At 52.2% G+C, this 14761-nt stretch overlaps 1 protein-coding gene across 3 annotated transcripts in view; it reads left to right on the top strand.

The window, feature by feature from the left end:
• The window catches only part of GPSM1 (G protein signaling modulator 1), a 66252-nt gene that overhangs the window by 30084 nt on the left and 21407 nt on the right, over positions 1–14761 (top strand). For 2 of the 3 annotated variants that reach the window (XM_066562698.1, XM_066562700.1), the window contains exons 10-11: positions 11595–11665; positions 14218–14388. In XM_066562698.1, the coding sequence (XP_066418795.1) occupies positions 11595–11665; positions 14218–14388 (242 nt within the window). The remainder of the gene's footprint in view (positions 1–11594; positions 11666–14217; positions 14389–14761) is intronic. The other variant, XM_066562699.1, reaches the window with a different exon arrangement.

The following is a 14761-nucleotide window of genomic DNA, read 5'->3' as shown; positions in this document are numbered from 1 at the left end:
GTGCCTTCACCCCAAAGGGATGTTTGCCCTGTGCTTTCCACAAGCTGCAAAGGCAGGAAATGGTCCCCAAAAAATGGTACAGAAGGAGTTAATGGAATTAATCTGCATTGGGAATGGAATTCCACGTGCCATGCAGCAAACCAGCTTTTGTATCTTTTAAAGCTCTGCAGGGCTCTTTTCTCTGATTTGACTGATACCTGAGGCTTTCAGGAGTGATTGGCAGGGATTTTTGGCTGCTCTTGTTCTGCTCTTGTTCTGGTGAGCAGCCAGTAACCAGCTCAGGGCAGGGGCTGGAGGCAGGCTGGGACCATCAGCACACACTGGGTGACAGGAACACCTGCAGCAGTGCTGAACGTGGAAAGAAGATGTGGCAACACTTGGTCACAGCAGCCAGAGTGGCTTTACTGGGCTCTGGGTCACTGCCTGTGCTGCCAGGGGGCAGGGTGGCACAGACAGGTCCCCACAGTGCTGCCAGGACTGTCCTGGACTGCCCACTGCCCACGGGTGGTGCCTGGCACTGCCAGCTGGCAGCTCCATGCTGGGGCAGAGTTATTAATGCACACCCTGCATCCCAGGAGGTGTCACTGATTAAATGTGACCTTGTGGCACGGGCACGCTGCCCTGTGGGTAGCACTGACGTGGAGGGGATGATGCTGGGGCTGAGGCACTGTGCCCTGGAGGGGAAGGGGAGGCTGGCTGTGTGTGTGTGTGCCTGTATTGATCTCACATTGATAACCTCAATTGATCTCACATTGATAACCTGCTGCCTCACTGCTGGAGCTTCTCCTGGCAAGCGGAGGGAGCCAGCATGTCCTGCCATGCCCCACTGGAGCTGAGCTGTTGCCTCAAATGCTGTGGGGGCCACAGCAGCCCCACAGCTCCCTGTGCACCTCTTCTCCTCTTGTAACTCCTGAAGAACTCGTGCCTGGCATCTCCTCAGGGGCTTCCTTCTGGCAGCTGACTCTGCTGTGAAAGGGGAGAGGAAATGAGCCTCAGTGCTGGGGCTGTGTCTGGATCACAGGAGGTGTGGATGTGGCCCACGGGCTGCTCAGTGCCCTCTGCAGATCCAGATGTGCCGTGTTAACATCTGGAGCCAGCAGTGATGTTTCTGCCAGAGGCAGAGCTGAGCAGGTCTGTGGGATCCCTGGAGGATGGGAAGGGGCTGAGCAGCTGCAGGCAGAGCTCTGGAGGCTGCAGTGACCCCGTTAATCCGTGGTGCTCTCGCTTGCATTCCCAAGGCTGGGGCTGTTTGTTGAGAGAAGGACAAAGTGTTCTTGGGAGGAGGAACACCAGCAAACAACTGGGATTTGCAGTGCAGGGAGAGAAGGATCTGGAGAGCTGATTTCCCCTCTCCAGGTCCTGGGAATCTGCTGGGGATGTAAAAATCAGCTCTGTGTGTTGGGCTGGGGCCACAGGGAGGGAGTGTGAGGTCACACCTGGCTGAGCTCTCCGTGCTCTACAGGTGGGGAAGGGGCTGGCCCTGTCACAGGAGGCACAGCCTGCAGAGAGGAGCCTGACTCCTTGATTTCTCCTTAGCTTTTATCCTTTTCAGCTCTCTTATTCCAAACTTCACTGGAGGATGAGAGGCCACCAATGTGTCTCTGAGCCCTTGAGGGGAGGGAGATGTATTTTATGACTGCCAGAAATTTTGGTACCCTCCTGTGCACCTATTAAATGATTAGAAGAGCATAATTTTTTATATTATTAATAGCAGCAATTTCCAGCCAGAGGAACATCTGTTTCTGTAATAGGAAGCAGGTGAGGGAGTTGAGATTGGAGTTGGCTCCTGAACCAGCAGTGCCTTTTGATGTTGACAAATCTCATGGTGAGGAGAGCTTTCCACCTTTTTATTCCATTCCGATTCTTTTTCCTGCTTAAGGTTACAAAATGGCTGCACATTCCTAAGGATGCTAAAACCCTCTGATTAGGCAAACGTGATTAAACACATCAGTTTCATCAGGCAGGTACAGTAAAGCTTCCTAGCAGAGGCTGGGCCAGGTTTTCACTGTGGTGTCCTTCACAGGTTCCTTCTTGGTCATTGCCCTTCCCTGGGCTCTGGGGGTGGAAGGAGTGCCTGATGTTTCTCTCTGCTCTTCTGGCTCCCCTTGCTGAGCTCTTGATGATTTTAATTAATATTCTGAGAGTATTTGGATGTCAGAAGACAAAGCTGGAGGCTGGGGAAGTGGGGCAGGGCTGCAGAAGTCTTGTGAAAGCAGCGACCTTGTTGAGAAAGGCAAACACAGAGAGCTTAAAGCAACAAACTGAGGGAGGCTGGAGAGGAGCTGGAACACCAAGTAAATAAACAGGGGCTGGGTTTGCTTCTCCAAACAACCAAAAATGTGGCCCTGAATAAATCTCCTTCTCTTTCACACACTGCAGGCTGAGAGTTGAGTACTGGTAGGCTTTGCCTTTGGAGAGAATGAAGGACTTTTCTGTGGCTCCATGGGGTTGTTTTTAGGGGTGAAGGCAACCAGGGTGAGAATCAGCACTGGGGGATGTCCTGGGGTGCAGACAGACAGACAGCACTGGTGCCCTTTTGCAGATGAGGTGAAGCTGCAGATCTGCTCTGTGAGGAGCAGAGTTCCCACCATGGACTGGGAGCTCTGAGCTGTCCCTGGTCCCAGCCTGGGAGGGGAATCAGGGCTGGGGCTGCTGCCCTGATCCTCTGGGGGATCCTGCCCAGCTGGGAGGGGGCACAGGGACAGGGATCCCCCGTGGGCTGGGGGCACACAGCAGCCCTGGCCCCCTCAGTGCCTCTCCACAGGGAGAAATAGCTCTGGGCTCCTTTTTCCTGCTCTCCTCAGCCTCAGCCATCCCTGCTGGCAGCAGCAGAGGCAGGAGACACCAAACAACCTCTGCTGGCAGCTGGCAGTGGGTGGGGAGGCTGCTGCAGGTGTTCAGGAGGCGCTGGCATGGGGATGATGCTGGCTCTGGCAGGGTTTCTGTGCTGTTTGCAGAGCACAGACCCCTCTGCCCTGCTGGGAGCAAACTCAGTGCAGGGCTGTGGTACAAGGTGGTCTCACACAGCTCTGAGGCATTGCTGGGATGTTGGGCACATCTTTGGTTTTGATTTTGGTTTCCCCATGCACATGCAATGGGCATCAGCTTTTCTGTTTTTAGGGGTGAAGGCAGCCAGGGTGAGAATCAGCACTGGGGGATGTCCTGGGGTGCAGACAGACAGACAGCCAGCATTGGTGCCCTTTTGCAGATGAGGTGAAGCTGCAGACCTGCTCTGTGAGGAGCTGCCTGTGCCCGGCATGGCCTGGGAGCACTGAGCTGACCCTGCCTGGCCAAGGCTGGAATAAGGCTGACTTACAGGTAAAGCCTGGTCAGTTTGTGTCAAAGAAGGAGCCTGACTCCCCTCTCTGCTGATCTCCTGCACGAGGCTGCCCTGCCTGTCTGGTGCTCCATGCTGGGATTGCTCGTCCTGTGTGTTCTGCAGCGGGCACAGCACCCCACTCCTTCCTGAGCACTGCTCAGCTCTGTGGGGCTTTGATTGTGGGGCTCTGCATCCTCAGTGCAGTTTGGAGCTCATCTCTTCACAGGAATCTTTGAACCCTTGGATCAATCAGACTGGAATAGAAAAAAATCTGCTTTTATGTTTTCCAGCCTGTTTGTCTTTGTTTGTTTGCTCGCTTTAAATATCTTTGAAGTACCTAGAAAGTGTTTAGGGCTGATAAACCAGGCAGGATTGACCATCCCTGTGCTGATGCAAGCAGGGAGGGGGTGATGCTGCCCAGCCACAGGGATGTTCCTTCCCTGTAGTTTGCTCCATCTTCCTGCAGAAAACTGTCAGCTGGGAGCTGTGGCAGTGTGAGAGCAGCATCTTGCTGACAGCGGGCCAGCCCTGCTCCCTCAGGCTGTGATTTCACTGTCTGGGAAGCATTTGCCTTCCCTGGGGCAGGGTTGGGGTCACATCCCCAGCATGGAACCTTCCCAGTGCCCTCCAGTCACACTGAGCAAGGGCAGCAACGTAAAGTGCTTCATGTTAAATCTCCTCAGCTGGATTTGATTTTTCCCAGGAGCTGCTGGGCTGCATCTCAGCCCTTTTTTTTTTTCATTGTGAAAAGGAGAGCCTGAGGCTGTGCTGGCTAATTGTACCTGCTGAGGCGGGGGTGATGGATGGATGAGGTGCTGCAGGAGCAGAGTGGCTTTTGGCCAAGGGGACGGGAGGGTTGGTGGGCTGGTGGCTTTGCTGTGCTCCAGCAGGGGCTCTCAGGGAGAAAATGCCCTCCATCCCTCCATCCCTCTTCCATCCTTCCCCTTCTGCAGTATCTGGAAATAGGAGTGTTTCTGAACACTTTTGGGGGGCCAAAATACCTGTCAGTGTGGCCCCTCAAGGAGCAGGGCAGGAGAGCTGCTTCCACAGGGCTTCTGCAGTGAAGATTCAGGATTCTCAAGGATGCCTCCTCTTTATAATGAGTTTTTTTTCTAAATCTTCTGCTGTTACAGCTGTGAAGTCATTCCAGCAGCACTGGTGGGGGGATGAACCTCTGAGTCATTTGGATTTTAAACTCAGTAATTTAGCACTCACTTCAGACTGCCCCAGTATTGGCTTTAGGAAGTTTTAAGATGCTCTTCCTGATTATTTAACGTTCCTCTCTCATCCTGCTGTGTCCATGAGCCTCCTTCCCAGCACTGGTGTCAAATACAGCAGGAGTTCTTGGCTCACAGCAGAGGAAATGCTCCAGGACAGGAGAAGGTGATGTTGTGCTACTGAAATTTGTTTTATCTTGATGCCAGGGGAGATGGCAAGAGCAGGAAAAGAGGATGAGGAGCAGGCCAGTTGTTGAAGCCTGTGGCAGGGGAAGGCACAACGTGGCTTGTGGCAAAGCCACGCATCCAATCAAGATTGAATCTCTTGTTGTGGGGAGGGAGAACTTCTTGGAAACCATTGGTTCTGGGAAGGCTGAAGTTCCCTTTGGCTGCAGTTCCAGACTCCAGCAGCACTCCCAGCTCTGCTGTGCTGTCTGGTTCCTTCCCAGACAGTTTTCCCTGGAAGCTGTGGGGTAGGAAATGCCCTGGCTGTGATGCTGCTCTGGCCTAGAGCACAGCACTGCCCTTAGGAACAAGATTCCTCTGCTTGCTGTGCCTTTTATGCAGCACAGAGCAAGGAAAGAGAAGGAGGAAGTTCTCTTTCTTGCCCAGCTAGAATTTCTTTTTCTCTCCTAAAGCTTTCTGTGTGGATGGCCACGGTGTGCTGTGAGCAGGGCCAGGCCAGACCCTCAGCAGAGTCCCTGTCATCCCTGGGGTGGCCTCAGGACCATTCCCTGGCAGGGACAAACCCTTGGACAGCCAACCTTGGCTTAGCAAAACCCCTGGCAGAGCTCAGGAGCCCAGTCCAGCGTGGGCAGCGTGTTCTGGGAGCTGCTGGCTGATCACAGGAGGAGGGATCGAGTCCATCCCCCCTCTTTTTTTGAGGGTTTTCCTGTGGGTGTTTGATGGCTGCTAAGCTGACATGTGGCTGCTCCTTCTGTGCCCTCCCTGAGTCAGTCTGGAGGACAGGAACGTGTCCTTGGGCTTGTCTGGCTGCTGGAGATGTTGCCCCTGTTAATTATTGCGTGTCACTTTTAGCTGAACCCTGCTTTTGATCTCTGCTTGCTCAACACCGGCTGATAATGGCTGGTGGGAGGTCATGAGGCTCTGCTGCATCCTGGAGGGAAAATTCCTGCCCTCAAAACAAGCCAGGTGCTGCTGCCAAGTCCATCTCCCCTCTGCTGGATGAGCCCTGGGGCTCTGAGCCTGCTCCCAGCCTGCCCCACCCCGCTCAGCTGCTGCTCCCCAGAGGATCCCTCTGTCCCCACAGGCTCCTCTCTGCAGCAGGGATTGATTGCCTGCCAGGGGTTTGGTTACAGGAGACTCTGCCTGCACTGCCCAACCTCCCCACAGCCTCCAGGCTTGACTTTCTCAAGGGTTTTGGGGTTGGGCGCTCGGTGTTTTCTGCAAATACCCCTCCTAAATATTTCATTCTTTGACCCAAATTGCCAATGTTTTATTTGCAGATTACCCTTGGTTAGAGAAAAGCTGATGCCTGTTGCACATTTGGGGGAAAACTGAAATCAAAGATGTGCCCAACACCACAGCAGTTACTCAAGAGTTTTAAGACTACAAATGAGATCCCCTTGTATTCCAAGACTGCAGCTTCCCTACCCTCAGTTTACTCCTACTGGGGGAAATAAATAACAAATAAGAAAAAAAGTGGCTCCCTTGTGCCATTTCTACCTGCAAGGAGGATTCTTTTCCCAGGTTTTACCTCTTCCATGTGACTGTCAGGGCTCTTTGGCCAGTGATCCAGAGCATCTCCTCATTCCCTCTCCCCATCCGAGGAGCCTCTGTGCCAGCTGCTCACCCTGAGTGCAGCCAGGAAATGCCCCAGGGCTCTGGGTGCTGTGTGGATGTGCAGCACTGCTGTTATTGCTGTTATTTCTATTATTTCTGTTCTTTTCAGCCCATTGCTCAGCTGTCAGGCTGGATTGTGGAGATGCAGAGCTGGGGTGACACAAACACAGAGCATCATCTTCTGCCAGTCAGCCAGACAAGCACCTTGATGCAAAGGGAATTTCTCTTTACTGCCACAATATTGTGTGCAGCTTTTGGAAAGGAGCAGTTTTGCCACAGAGGAGAAAACTGCAGGATTCTTGTTCTGGAGCAGGGCTGTGTTGTGCTCAGGGCCTGTTGGGAGGTTGAGATTTGCTTGTGCTCTGGATAGAGCTCATCAGTGCCTCCCAGCAGAGCAGGGATCAATCCTGTCCTTGTGGTTCTGTGTCCTCAGGCACAGAAGGGGCCAGAGCTGCTGGGATTCCCTGGTCCTTCCCTGCCTGCAGGAGCAGGGTGAGCAGATGGCCCTTCCATGGATGGGCACACAACAGCCTGGCACCAGCATTTTATGGCCCAGTCGTTGTAAATAACTGATATTATTTGCTTTCTCTATTTGGAGAAAAGTATTGTTCTACCCCAGTAGCAACTGGGAAAACAAATGCCACCATTTATCAGGCGAGTGCTGACAATAATAGAGGTCAAGTGGATTTATAGTGCCAGAACCCATTATGTGTTTGAAGACTAATTAAAGCCTTAAATGAGATGCTTGTCCTACTGGAGGATTCTTTTTTTTTTTTTTTCCTTCTTTCTTTTCCTGCTGCTGTGCTCGTTCTCCCCCTCCCCCTTGCCTCTGTGAGAGCTTTGCTGTAACAAAGGAGTACGAGGCTGCCAGAGCTGCCCTGATGAGATGTCAGCAGAGGGTGGCTGGAGATGCTCTGGGAGCACTGGACCCTATCCCCACTGTCACCTGGGGGCTGGGAAGGGTTTCCAGACCAGCATTCCACCCCACACAATGGTCTTGGCTGCTCTGATGCAATTATCCTGGGCAATATTTAGAGTTGTCTGCCAGGATCAAGGTTTGGGTCTGTGCAGAGGGGGGAGGTGCTGTCCAGGGCTGACAGAACTCACCCAAAAGCCAAGTCACTCTCTTGGCTAATACAGGCACAGGGGGAAATGACCTTTTCATGAGAATACAGCAAGTCCTGATGTGTTTGGGGTGCCCAGCCTGTGCTCTGTGGGGCTGCTCACCCAGCAGGGCTGCAGGGGGGCTGATGCTGGCTCCACAACCTTTCCCTGCTGCTTTTCCTTGGAGTCCCCTGTCAGGTTGAATTCTGCCTGCTCTGGCACAGCCCCCCCCGAGGGATCCAGCCTGTTCCAGCTGTAAATACAGAACTGGGGCCGTGTCTGGGTGGGGGGGCCCTGCTCTGCTGCTCTTGGAGCTGCAGGAGAGGGGGCAGAGCTGGGGCTCATCGAAGCTCATGTCAGCCTGATGAGAGCTCCTGCCAGGGCTCCCTGAGTCCCTGCCACCCATGTTCAGCCTGATCTTATCAGCTGCTCTCTCTACACATGTTCAGCCTGATCTTATCAAATGCAATCTCTACACGTGTTCAGCCTGACCTTGTCAAGTGCAATCTCTGGGAGAGGGAGCCTGTCCATGCAGGAACAAAGCTCTGTCTGCCCAGCTTGTCCTAGTGCTCCTTTCCCTGAGATGATCCCATCACCATCCTTGATAAACCTTCTGTGTGTTCTCTGTGGCTGCAGATTAAAGACAAGAATGTGAAATCCGTTAAACTCACCTCAGCAGCCAAATTGCAGAAGCAAAAAGTTGAAAAAAAAAAAAATTCAAAAATCCCCTTGGTTCATGGTGCTGTTGAGATCATAGATGGGGAGGAGGAAGAGATTTTGAAAAAAAAATATTTAAAAAAGGAGCAACACCCCTGAAAAGAGCAACAGCCCAGGAGCTCCAGGAAAACAGGGCATGAATGCAGCCAGTCAGGAGCCTTGCTCAGCTGATGTTCACAAGAAGGTTTCAACTTGCTCTCTTTGAGACCTCAGTAAACCTCCAAGACAGAGAGAGCATTTAGAAAGGCCCCTGAGGTTTTCCATTTCTCTGCAGCAGGCTTGGTAAACATGCCAATAAATGCTGGAGAGAGAGAGAGAGAGAGGGGAAAAAAAACCTTCCAGAGGAGCAGACCTGGGTTTTGAGCTGCTCAATCCTTCACATCCCCACTGCTGCTGTGGAGCAGCCCTGGGGAGAAGGAGGCAGAGCTCAGCTTTGGCTGAGCATGAAGTGGTGCTGCAGGTATTTCTGGGCAAAATAAGTTGGGAGAGGCTGAAAGTTACATCTGGAGCCATCTGAGGGAATGGAGACAGAAAGTTAGAGGGACTCCTCCTGCCATCCATCCATCCTGTGGGATGCTTGTGAGTATGGAAAGCTCTGCTCTCCTGGAAGGTGCATGAGGATGTGTGGGATGAGAAGGGGAGAAGCTCCCACATGTCTGGTGGGATTTGCTGCTGGTGTGGATCCAGTTTCTTGTAGCCCTGGGTGATAGGGACCCTCCTAATGCTGCTTGTTTTAGGGGTGGTGAGTGGAGACAGTGCCCCCAGCACTGGCTGGGATTTCTGGGAGAAACAGCTGAGTTGGATGAAGTTTATTTGTAATTCTGAACTTCTTCCTCTCTCAGCTCCAGTGTGTGCAAACCCCACACAGTCACAAACAGCCACCAGCATCAGAGCAAGAGAAGATGAGTTGTTGTGCTGGGGTAGGCTCAGCTGCCTGTGTCTATTAAATTAACAGCAGGCAGGTTTTCTCTGCTCGCAGATTAATGGCTGCTGGCCAGCAGTTCAGTGCTCTGGGAACACACAAAAGCACCTGGGGATGGAGGTGTGTAATTAATGACTCTTTAGACAGCTGGAAATGATGTGTGTTTATCTAACTGGGCACACTTTGCTGCTTTCTTGCTTTCCTGGAAGTGGCTGTTAAAGGGAGCGTTGACGCACACTCACTTCCAGGGCTGGGCTCACCTCTGGAACCCAGATGTGCCTCTCATCAGGTGTTTGGAGGTGACTTTTCTTCCAGATCCACCTTTGCTGCTGTGGGTTGTTCTGAGGGAAGCCACGAGCAGCTGTGGCAGTGTCCAGAGGGTGTAACTGGGAACGGCCCAGCCCTGCTGTCCCCTCCTGCCCGAGCAACGTGGCAGCACCCAAAGGTCCTTCAGCCAGGCCTGACAGCACCCAAAGGTCCTTCAGCCATCTCACAGCCATCTCCTCCCTCTGAGGGTGGTGGGAATGTGGTGGAGCAAGTGGAGTTTTCTGCAGGGATGGGGTTGTTGGGCTGCCCAGGCAGTCGCCACCCCTGGAGGTGTTCAGGGAGTGACTGGATGTGGCACTCAGTGCTCTGATCTGGGTGACAGGGTGGGAATTGGTTGGATTTGAGGTCTTTGAGGCCTTTTCCGACACAAATGTTCTGAGCTGCTGGCAGGTGGGCCCCTGGCTTTGTGTGCAGGGGATGAGTTTGGTGGGAGCTCTGCCTGCTCCTCGTGACGTGTGTTCAGTGCCTGTTCCCCACCTCCAGCCCTGATGTCAGTCCCCTGAACTCAAAGCCTGGTAATGAATCACCTTAAAACAAAGCTGGAGCTGGTGTGCTTTTTGGAGGAGAGAGGCAGAAATGTGCAGAAATGTTTTGCTGATTGGAGTCTTTATGGCTGCAAGCAGCAAATCCCTTCATGGTGGTGGGGCACAGACATCAACTTCAGGTCCCTTTTGGCTGAACTGTGATGTGAGTTTGTGACCCTTTATTTATTATTTAAATAATAAATAAATTTGCTATTTATTTCCCCCAGAAGGAGCAAACTCAGGGTAGGAAAGATGCAGCTTTGGAATACAAGGGGATCTTATTTGTACAATAAGATTACAACTCCTGAGTAATTGCTGTGGTGTTGGGCACATCTTTGATTTCAGATTTCCCCCAAATGTGCATCAGCTTTTCTGTAACCAAGGGTGATTTGCAGATAAAAGACACAGCTGGTCTGAGCTTGTGTCTTGTGAAGCTGAGCTTCTCAAAGCAGAGCTGTCCTTGGAGTTGGTGCAGTTTGGATCCAGCTGTGGTGGCATCTGGAGCCCTGGGTGTGCTGGTGGAGGATTCCCTGGAGCCTTTTTCCATTTAATCCCCATGCTCTGCTTTCAGCCAGCCTTGATCTGTGAATTTTGTGCTTTTTCTCTGCTGTGCTTGCCCAGTGAGCAGCTGTGTGGCCCCTGAGCTCAGAGGGGCACTGGGCTGGGCTGGGGGAGCTGAGCTGGGGTTTGGGGACGTGGCTGCTGCAGGAACCACCCAGAGCTCTGTGGTTTCTGTTCTCAGGGCTCAGCACAGGGATCCTCCCTGCCCAGGATTTCCCCTCCAGCCTGGAAGGTGTCACAGGACCCCGAGTGCAGAGTTTTGGGCTCTGCCCTGTGTGGGGTTGATGCAGTGGGGTGTCACATGGGGATCAGCTCAGCTGAGCCTTCAGGAGCCTTCAGGGAAGGGCAGGAGCTTTCCCAGGTGTGGTGAAAGCATCCCAGGGCCGTTTGGTACATCCTGGCTGTTTGTCAGCAGGGCGGGAGCAGCTGGAAGGAGACTGGAGGTAAAGAGGGTTTGGAAACCAGGAGTGAACTGTGTTTCACCCACTCTGTTGTTGTTGGAATCAAACATCAAAATCTTATGAAATCTCAAATAAATATCATAAATCCTGCCAAGTTTTGATTCCTCTTTCAGGTTCAAGGCAAGATTTTGTTCCCCTTAAGGCTGGGCCTATGGTAGAACACATTTGCTCCTTCACTTAGTTTTCCAGCCTCTGTGACTGTAGAGAAAAGCTCAAAGTTGAGTCCCAGAAACATTCTTTCAGCTATAAACATGATGATAAAGCAGAAAATCCACAGATGTATTGAATTGTCTCTTTGTTATGATTTTTCTCAATGCCAGTCCCATGGCTTTTGTGGTTTAGGGTGAGGTTTGTAACTCCTGAATTCCAGAGACCTTGTCTGAGATCAGGGTCGTGGTGTGACCTGGCTGCAGCTCAATGGCCAGAGGCTCACACTGCCCTGTGACAGAGCTTTAAAAACACCCAAAACAAAAGGAAAAAAAACCCCCAAATTTGAATCTCAAGGCCAGCACAGCTGCATCATCCCACCCCTTTGACTTTTAGCTAACCAGAGCAGGGGATCTGCCGTGGTTTGGGTTCTCTCTGTGTGACATTTGTGTGTTGGTGACACCCCCCTGATGTGAGAGTGTTGTTTTGCAGGAGCCAGGCCAAAGAGGCTCCAGAGGAACAGCATGGACAGCCTAGACCTCCTCAAGTTCCCTTCTGGAAAGGTAAGCAAAGATGCCTGGCCTCAGAGATTTTCAGTGGGAATCTGTGCACAGATTCCAGTTGTTTGTTGGTGCCTGGCTTCATTTGCAGGGAAATATGCAATTAGCAGATATCACTGGAGTCAATGGGAATAACCAAAGAGGGTTTCTAGAGAGCTTGGAGGAGAGGAACAGCTGGTCTGACTCAAAATGCACTTAACACTCAGAGCTGGAAAGTCACTTCTGGGCTTTTTTTGAACAAGCAGCCCTTGATTGGAAGGATCATGGTGAGCAGCTTAGCCCTGAGTGCTGCCAGTGCCTGTCACCCCAGTGGAGTGGCACAGAGGGAGATGGAGCCCTGCAGGAGCAGAGGGTTTGTTCCAGGGTTTGTTCCAGGGGTTGCTTTGCTCCTGGGAGTGTCAGATCTGAGCAGATCAGAGTTTCCTCTGTGTCCCCAGGGCTGCTCCTGCAGCAGCTGGAGGCTCTGAGCCCTTCCAGCCCCAGGGATCATTTCAGCCTCTCAGGAAATGCTGCTGCCCAGGGTCAGCCCTGCCCCTGCAGCCGTGCTGCCTTTTTGGAATGATTTTGGCACAAATCATCCCCATTCACCCAGTGCTTTCCAGGCACAGCATTTCCAGAACTCACAGAGAGGAGAAGCTCACCCAAGCCGCAGGTGGGTGCAGGTGGTCAATGGGACACAACCTTGAGAAACCATTTAGGTACCTAAAAATCCCAGCAAACACTGGGAAGGCCGGGCAAAAGCTCCTCCCTGAATCAACTCTCTTTGGAAAATAAATTCCAAATGTCCTGATGTATTTTGATCAATTCTCCCAGTGCCCCTTGGCCATTTTGGCTTTTGCTGCTCTCACCAACGTGACTCCATCTCCGGGGTGTCGATGGCAGGGACAGCAGTGCCCAAGGTCAGGGGACATGGGCTGGTGTCCCCATGGAGCAGCAGAGCCCTGAGGGCTGGCCAGGGGCTGGGCTGCTGTGTGGCTGGCTGTTCATGCTGCTGGTTCCTGCTCTCGGCTGTAAATGCTGAGCATCACTCACCAGCTCAGGCAGGGTCAGGGATTTCAGGGGTTCTGTGGGAGGATGCAGCAGGCAGGAGCTGTGGGGTCAGTGTGAGCACTCCTGTCCCCCTGCAGTGTCCTTGGCAGGCTGTGAGGTCACCTCTCCCTCAGAGTGCTCTGGGTGCAGTTCCTCTGCTCTGTCCCACTGGGTACAGCCCTGGGGGAGCTCCTGTGTGACCGTGCCCACAGGGGATCTTGGATGAGGGGAGAGATGAGCATCTCACTCCATGGTTCAGAAAGCTGATTTATTATTTTATGATATATATTACATTAAAACTATACTAAAAGAATAGAAGAAAAGGTTTCATCAGAAGGCTGGCTAAGAATAGAATAGAAAGGAATGATAACAAAAGCTTCTGTCTCGGACAGAGTCCGAGCCAGCTGGGCTGTGATTGGCCATTAATTAGAAACAACCACATGAGCCCAATCCCAGATGCACCTGTTGCATTCCACAGCAGCAGATAACCATTGGTTACATTTTGTTCCTGAGGCCTCTCAGCTTCTCGGGAGGAAAAAAATCCTAAGGAAAGGATTTTCCATAAAAGATGTCTGCGACACTGCTGTGCTTTGTGCTGTGGTGGGAGTGAGAAGGAGCAAGGAGTGAACCCATGGGGTGAACCCTGACCTCTCCAGCATCCTCTGGGTGTTGTCTCTACCAGAAATGCCTTCTCTTTCTTCTCACAGGAACCCACCTTGGTTCTGAGCTCCAGCACACTGCAGGACACTGCTCCCTGCTCACCCTGTGTCTCTCACTCCTGCATTTCATCTCCTCTGGTTTTGTCTCCCAGCCTCTTGTTTATTCCTTTGTGTACCAGACTAAAATCCCTTTCTCACACTCTGGGTTTCACCCTGAAGGTGCCCACCTGCTGCAATTGAGTCATCTCTCCTGTTGTCATGCACTGAGCGCTGTGAGGGCTCCAACCAAGGCACTGCAAGGCACTCTCCAGCTCTGATTTATGTTCCTGTGGCTGCTTTTTAAGATGTGGGCACTGGCCTGGCTGTGCCATCAACGTGGCAATGAATCTCTCCTTCCTTCTCAGTGTTCCTGTTTGGGATCTCTGTCACCTGTGTTTCCCCATACCTGGGGTGTCAATCCTGGGTTTCAATCCTGTATTTCAGTCTTGTGTTTCCACCCTGAGTTTCAATCCAGTGTTTCAATCCTGTGTTTCCATCCTGTACTTCAATCCTGTTTCCATCTGTGTTTCCATCCTGTGTTTCAATCCTATACTTCAATCCTGTGTTTCAATCCTGTATTTCAGTCCTGTATTCCAATCCTGTATTTCAATCCTGTGTTCCCATCCTGCATTTCCATCCTGTGTTTCAATCTTCTATTCCAATCCTGTGTCCCAATCCTGTGTCCCATCCTGTGTTTCTGTGTCTGTGGGATCCCTGAGCACGAGCCCCACGTTACCTGTGCTCCTGTGCCTCTCCTGCTCTGTGGGTAGAGCTCCCCCAAACCCTGAGGCAGGCCTTGCTGCAGTGACTGTTTCTTGCTTTCCCAAGGAGCAGAATGGGGACAGCCACCACGTGGGAGAGATGAAGATCTCAGGGAAGGAGTTCTTGTCGTTACCTGCCAGAACGAGGAGGCACCGGGAGCACCAGGCCAGCTCGGAGAGGAGACCCCAGGGATCCCCTCTGGATGCTGGGGAGCTCAGGGTGCAGGTGCCACAGTCGGTAGGAAGATGATTTTAATCTCCAGTGGGATGATTTTACTCTCCAGTGCTGATCTGGGAGTTCCTCATCTTTGTTCTTACCTCATTTCCAGCCAGGTGTGGGGGTGCAGGGGGGGACTTCTGGCTGGAAAGGAGATTCTGAAGTTGTGCTGTTTGTTGGCTCTGGGGGCAGCTGTGGGCAAATCCTTTTGTCTTTTTGAGCATCACTGTCCTTTTGGCAGAGCAGTGGAACCAGTCTCCATCACAAACTGTGTCTCAGTGGTGACATTTAAACCTTCTCTTGAGGGACAGGAGCCTGGAGCTGAGCTTAGCTGAGTTTAGGATTGTCAGGATGTGATGCCTTGGATTGCAGGAAAGCACAGCAGTTTGGGTGC

This window comes from Molothrus aeneus, chromosome 19 (assembly GCF_037042795.1).
Source record: "Molothrus aeneus isolate 106 chromosome 19, BPBGC_Maene_1.0, whole genome shotgun sequence".
NCBI classification, from domain to species: domain Eukaryota; kingdom Metazoa; phylum Chordata; class Aves; order Passeriformes; family Icteridae; genus Molothrus; species Molothrus aeneus.
The sequence above is the reverse complement of the archived record's forward strand: the minus strand, read 5'-3'. Positions and strand labels throughout refer to the sequence as shown.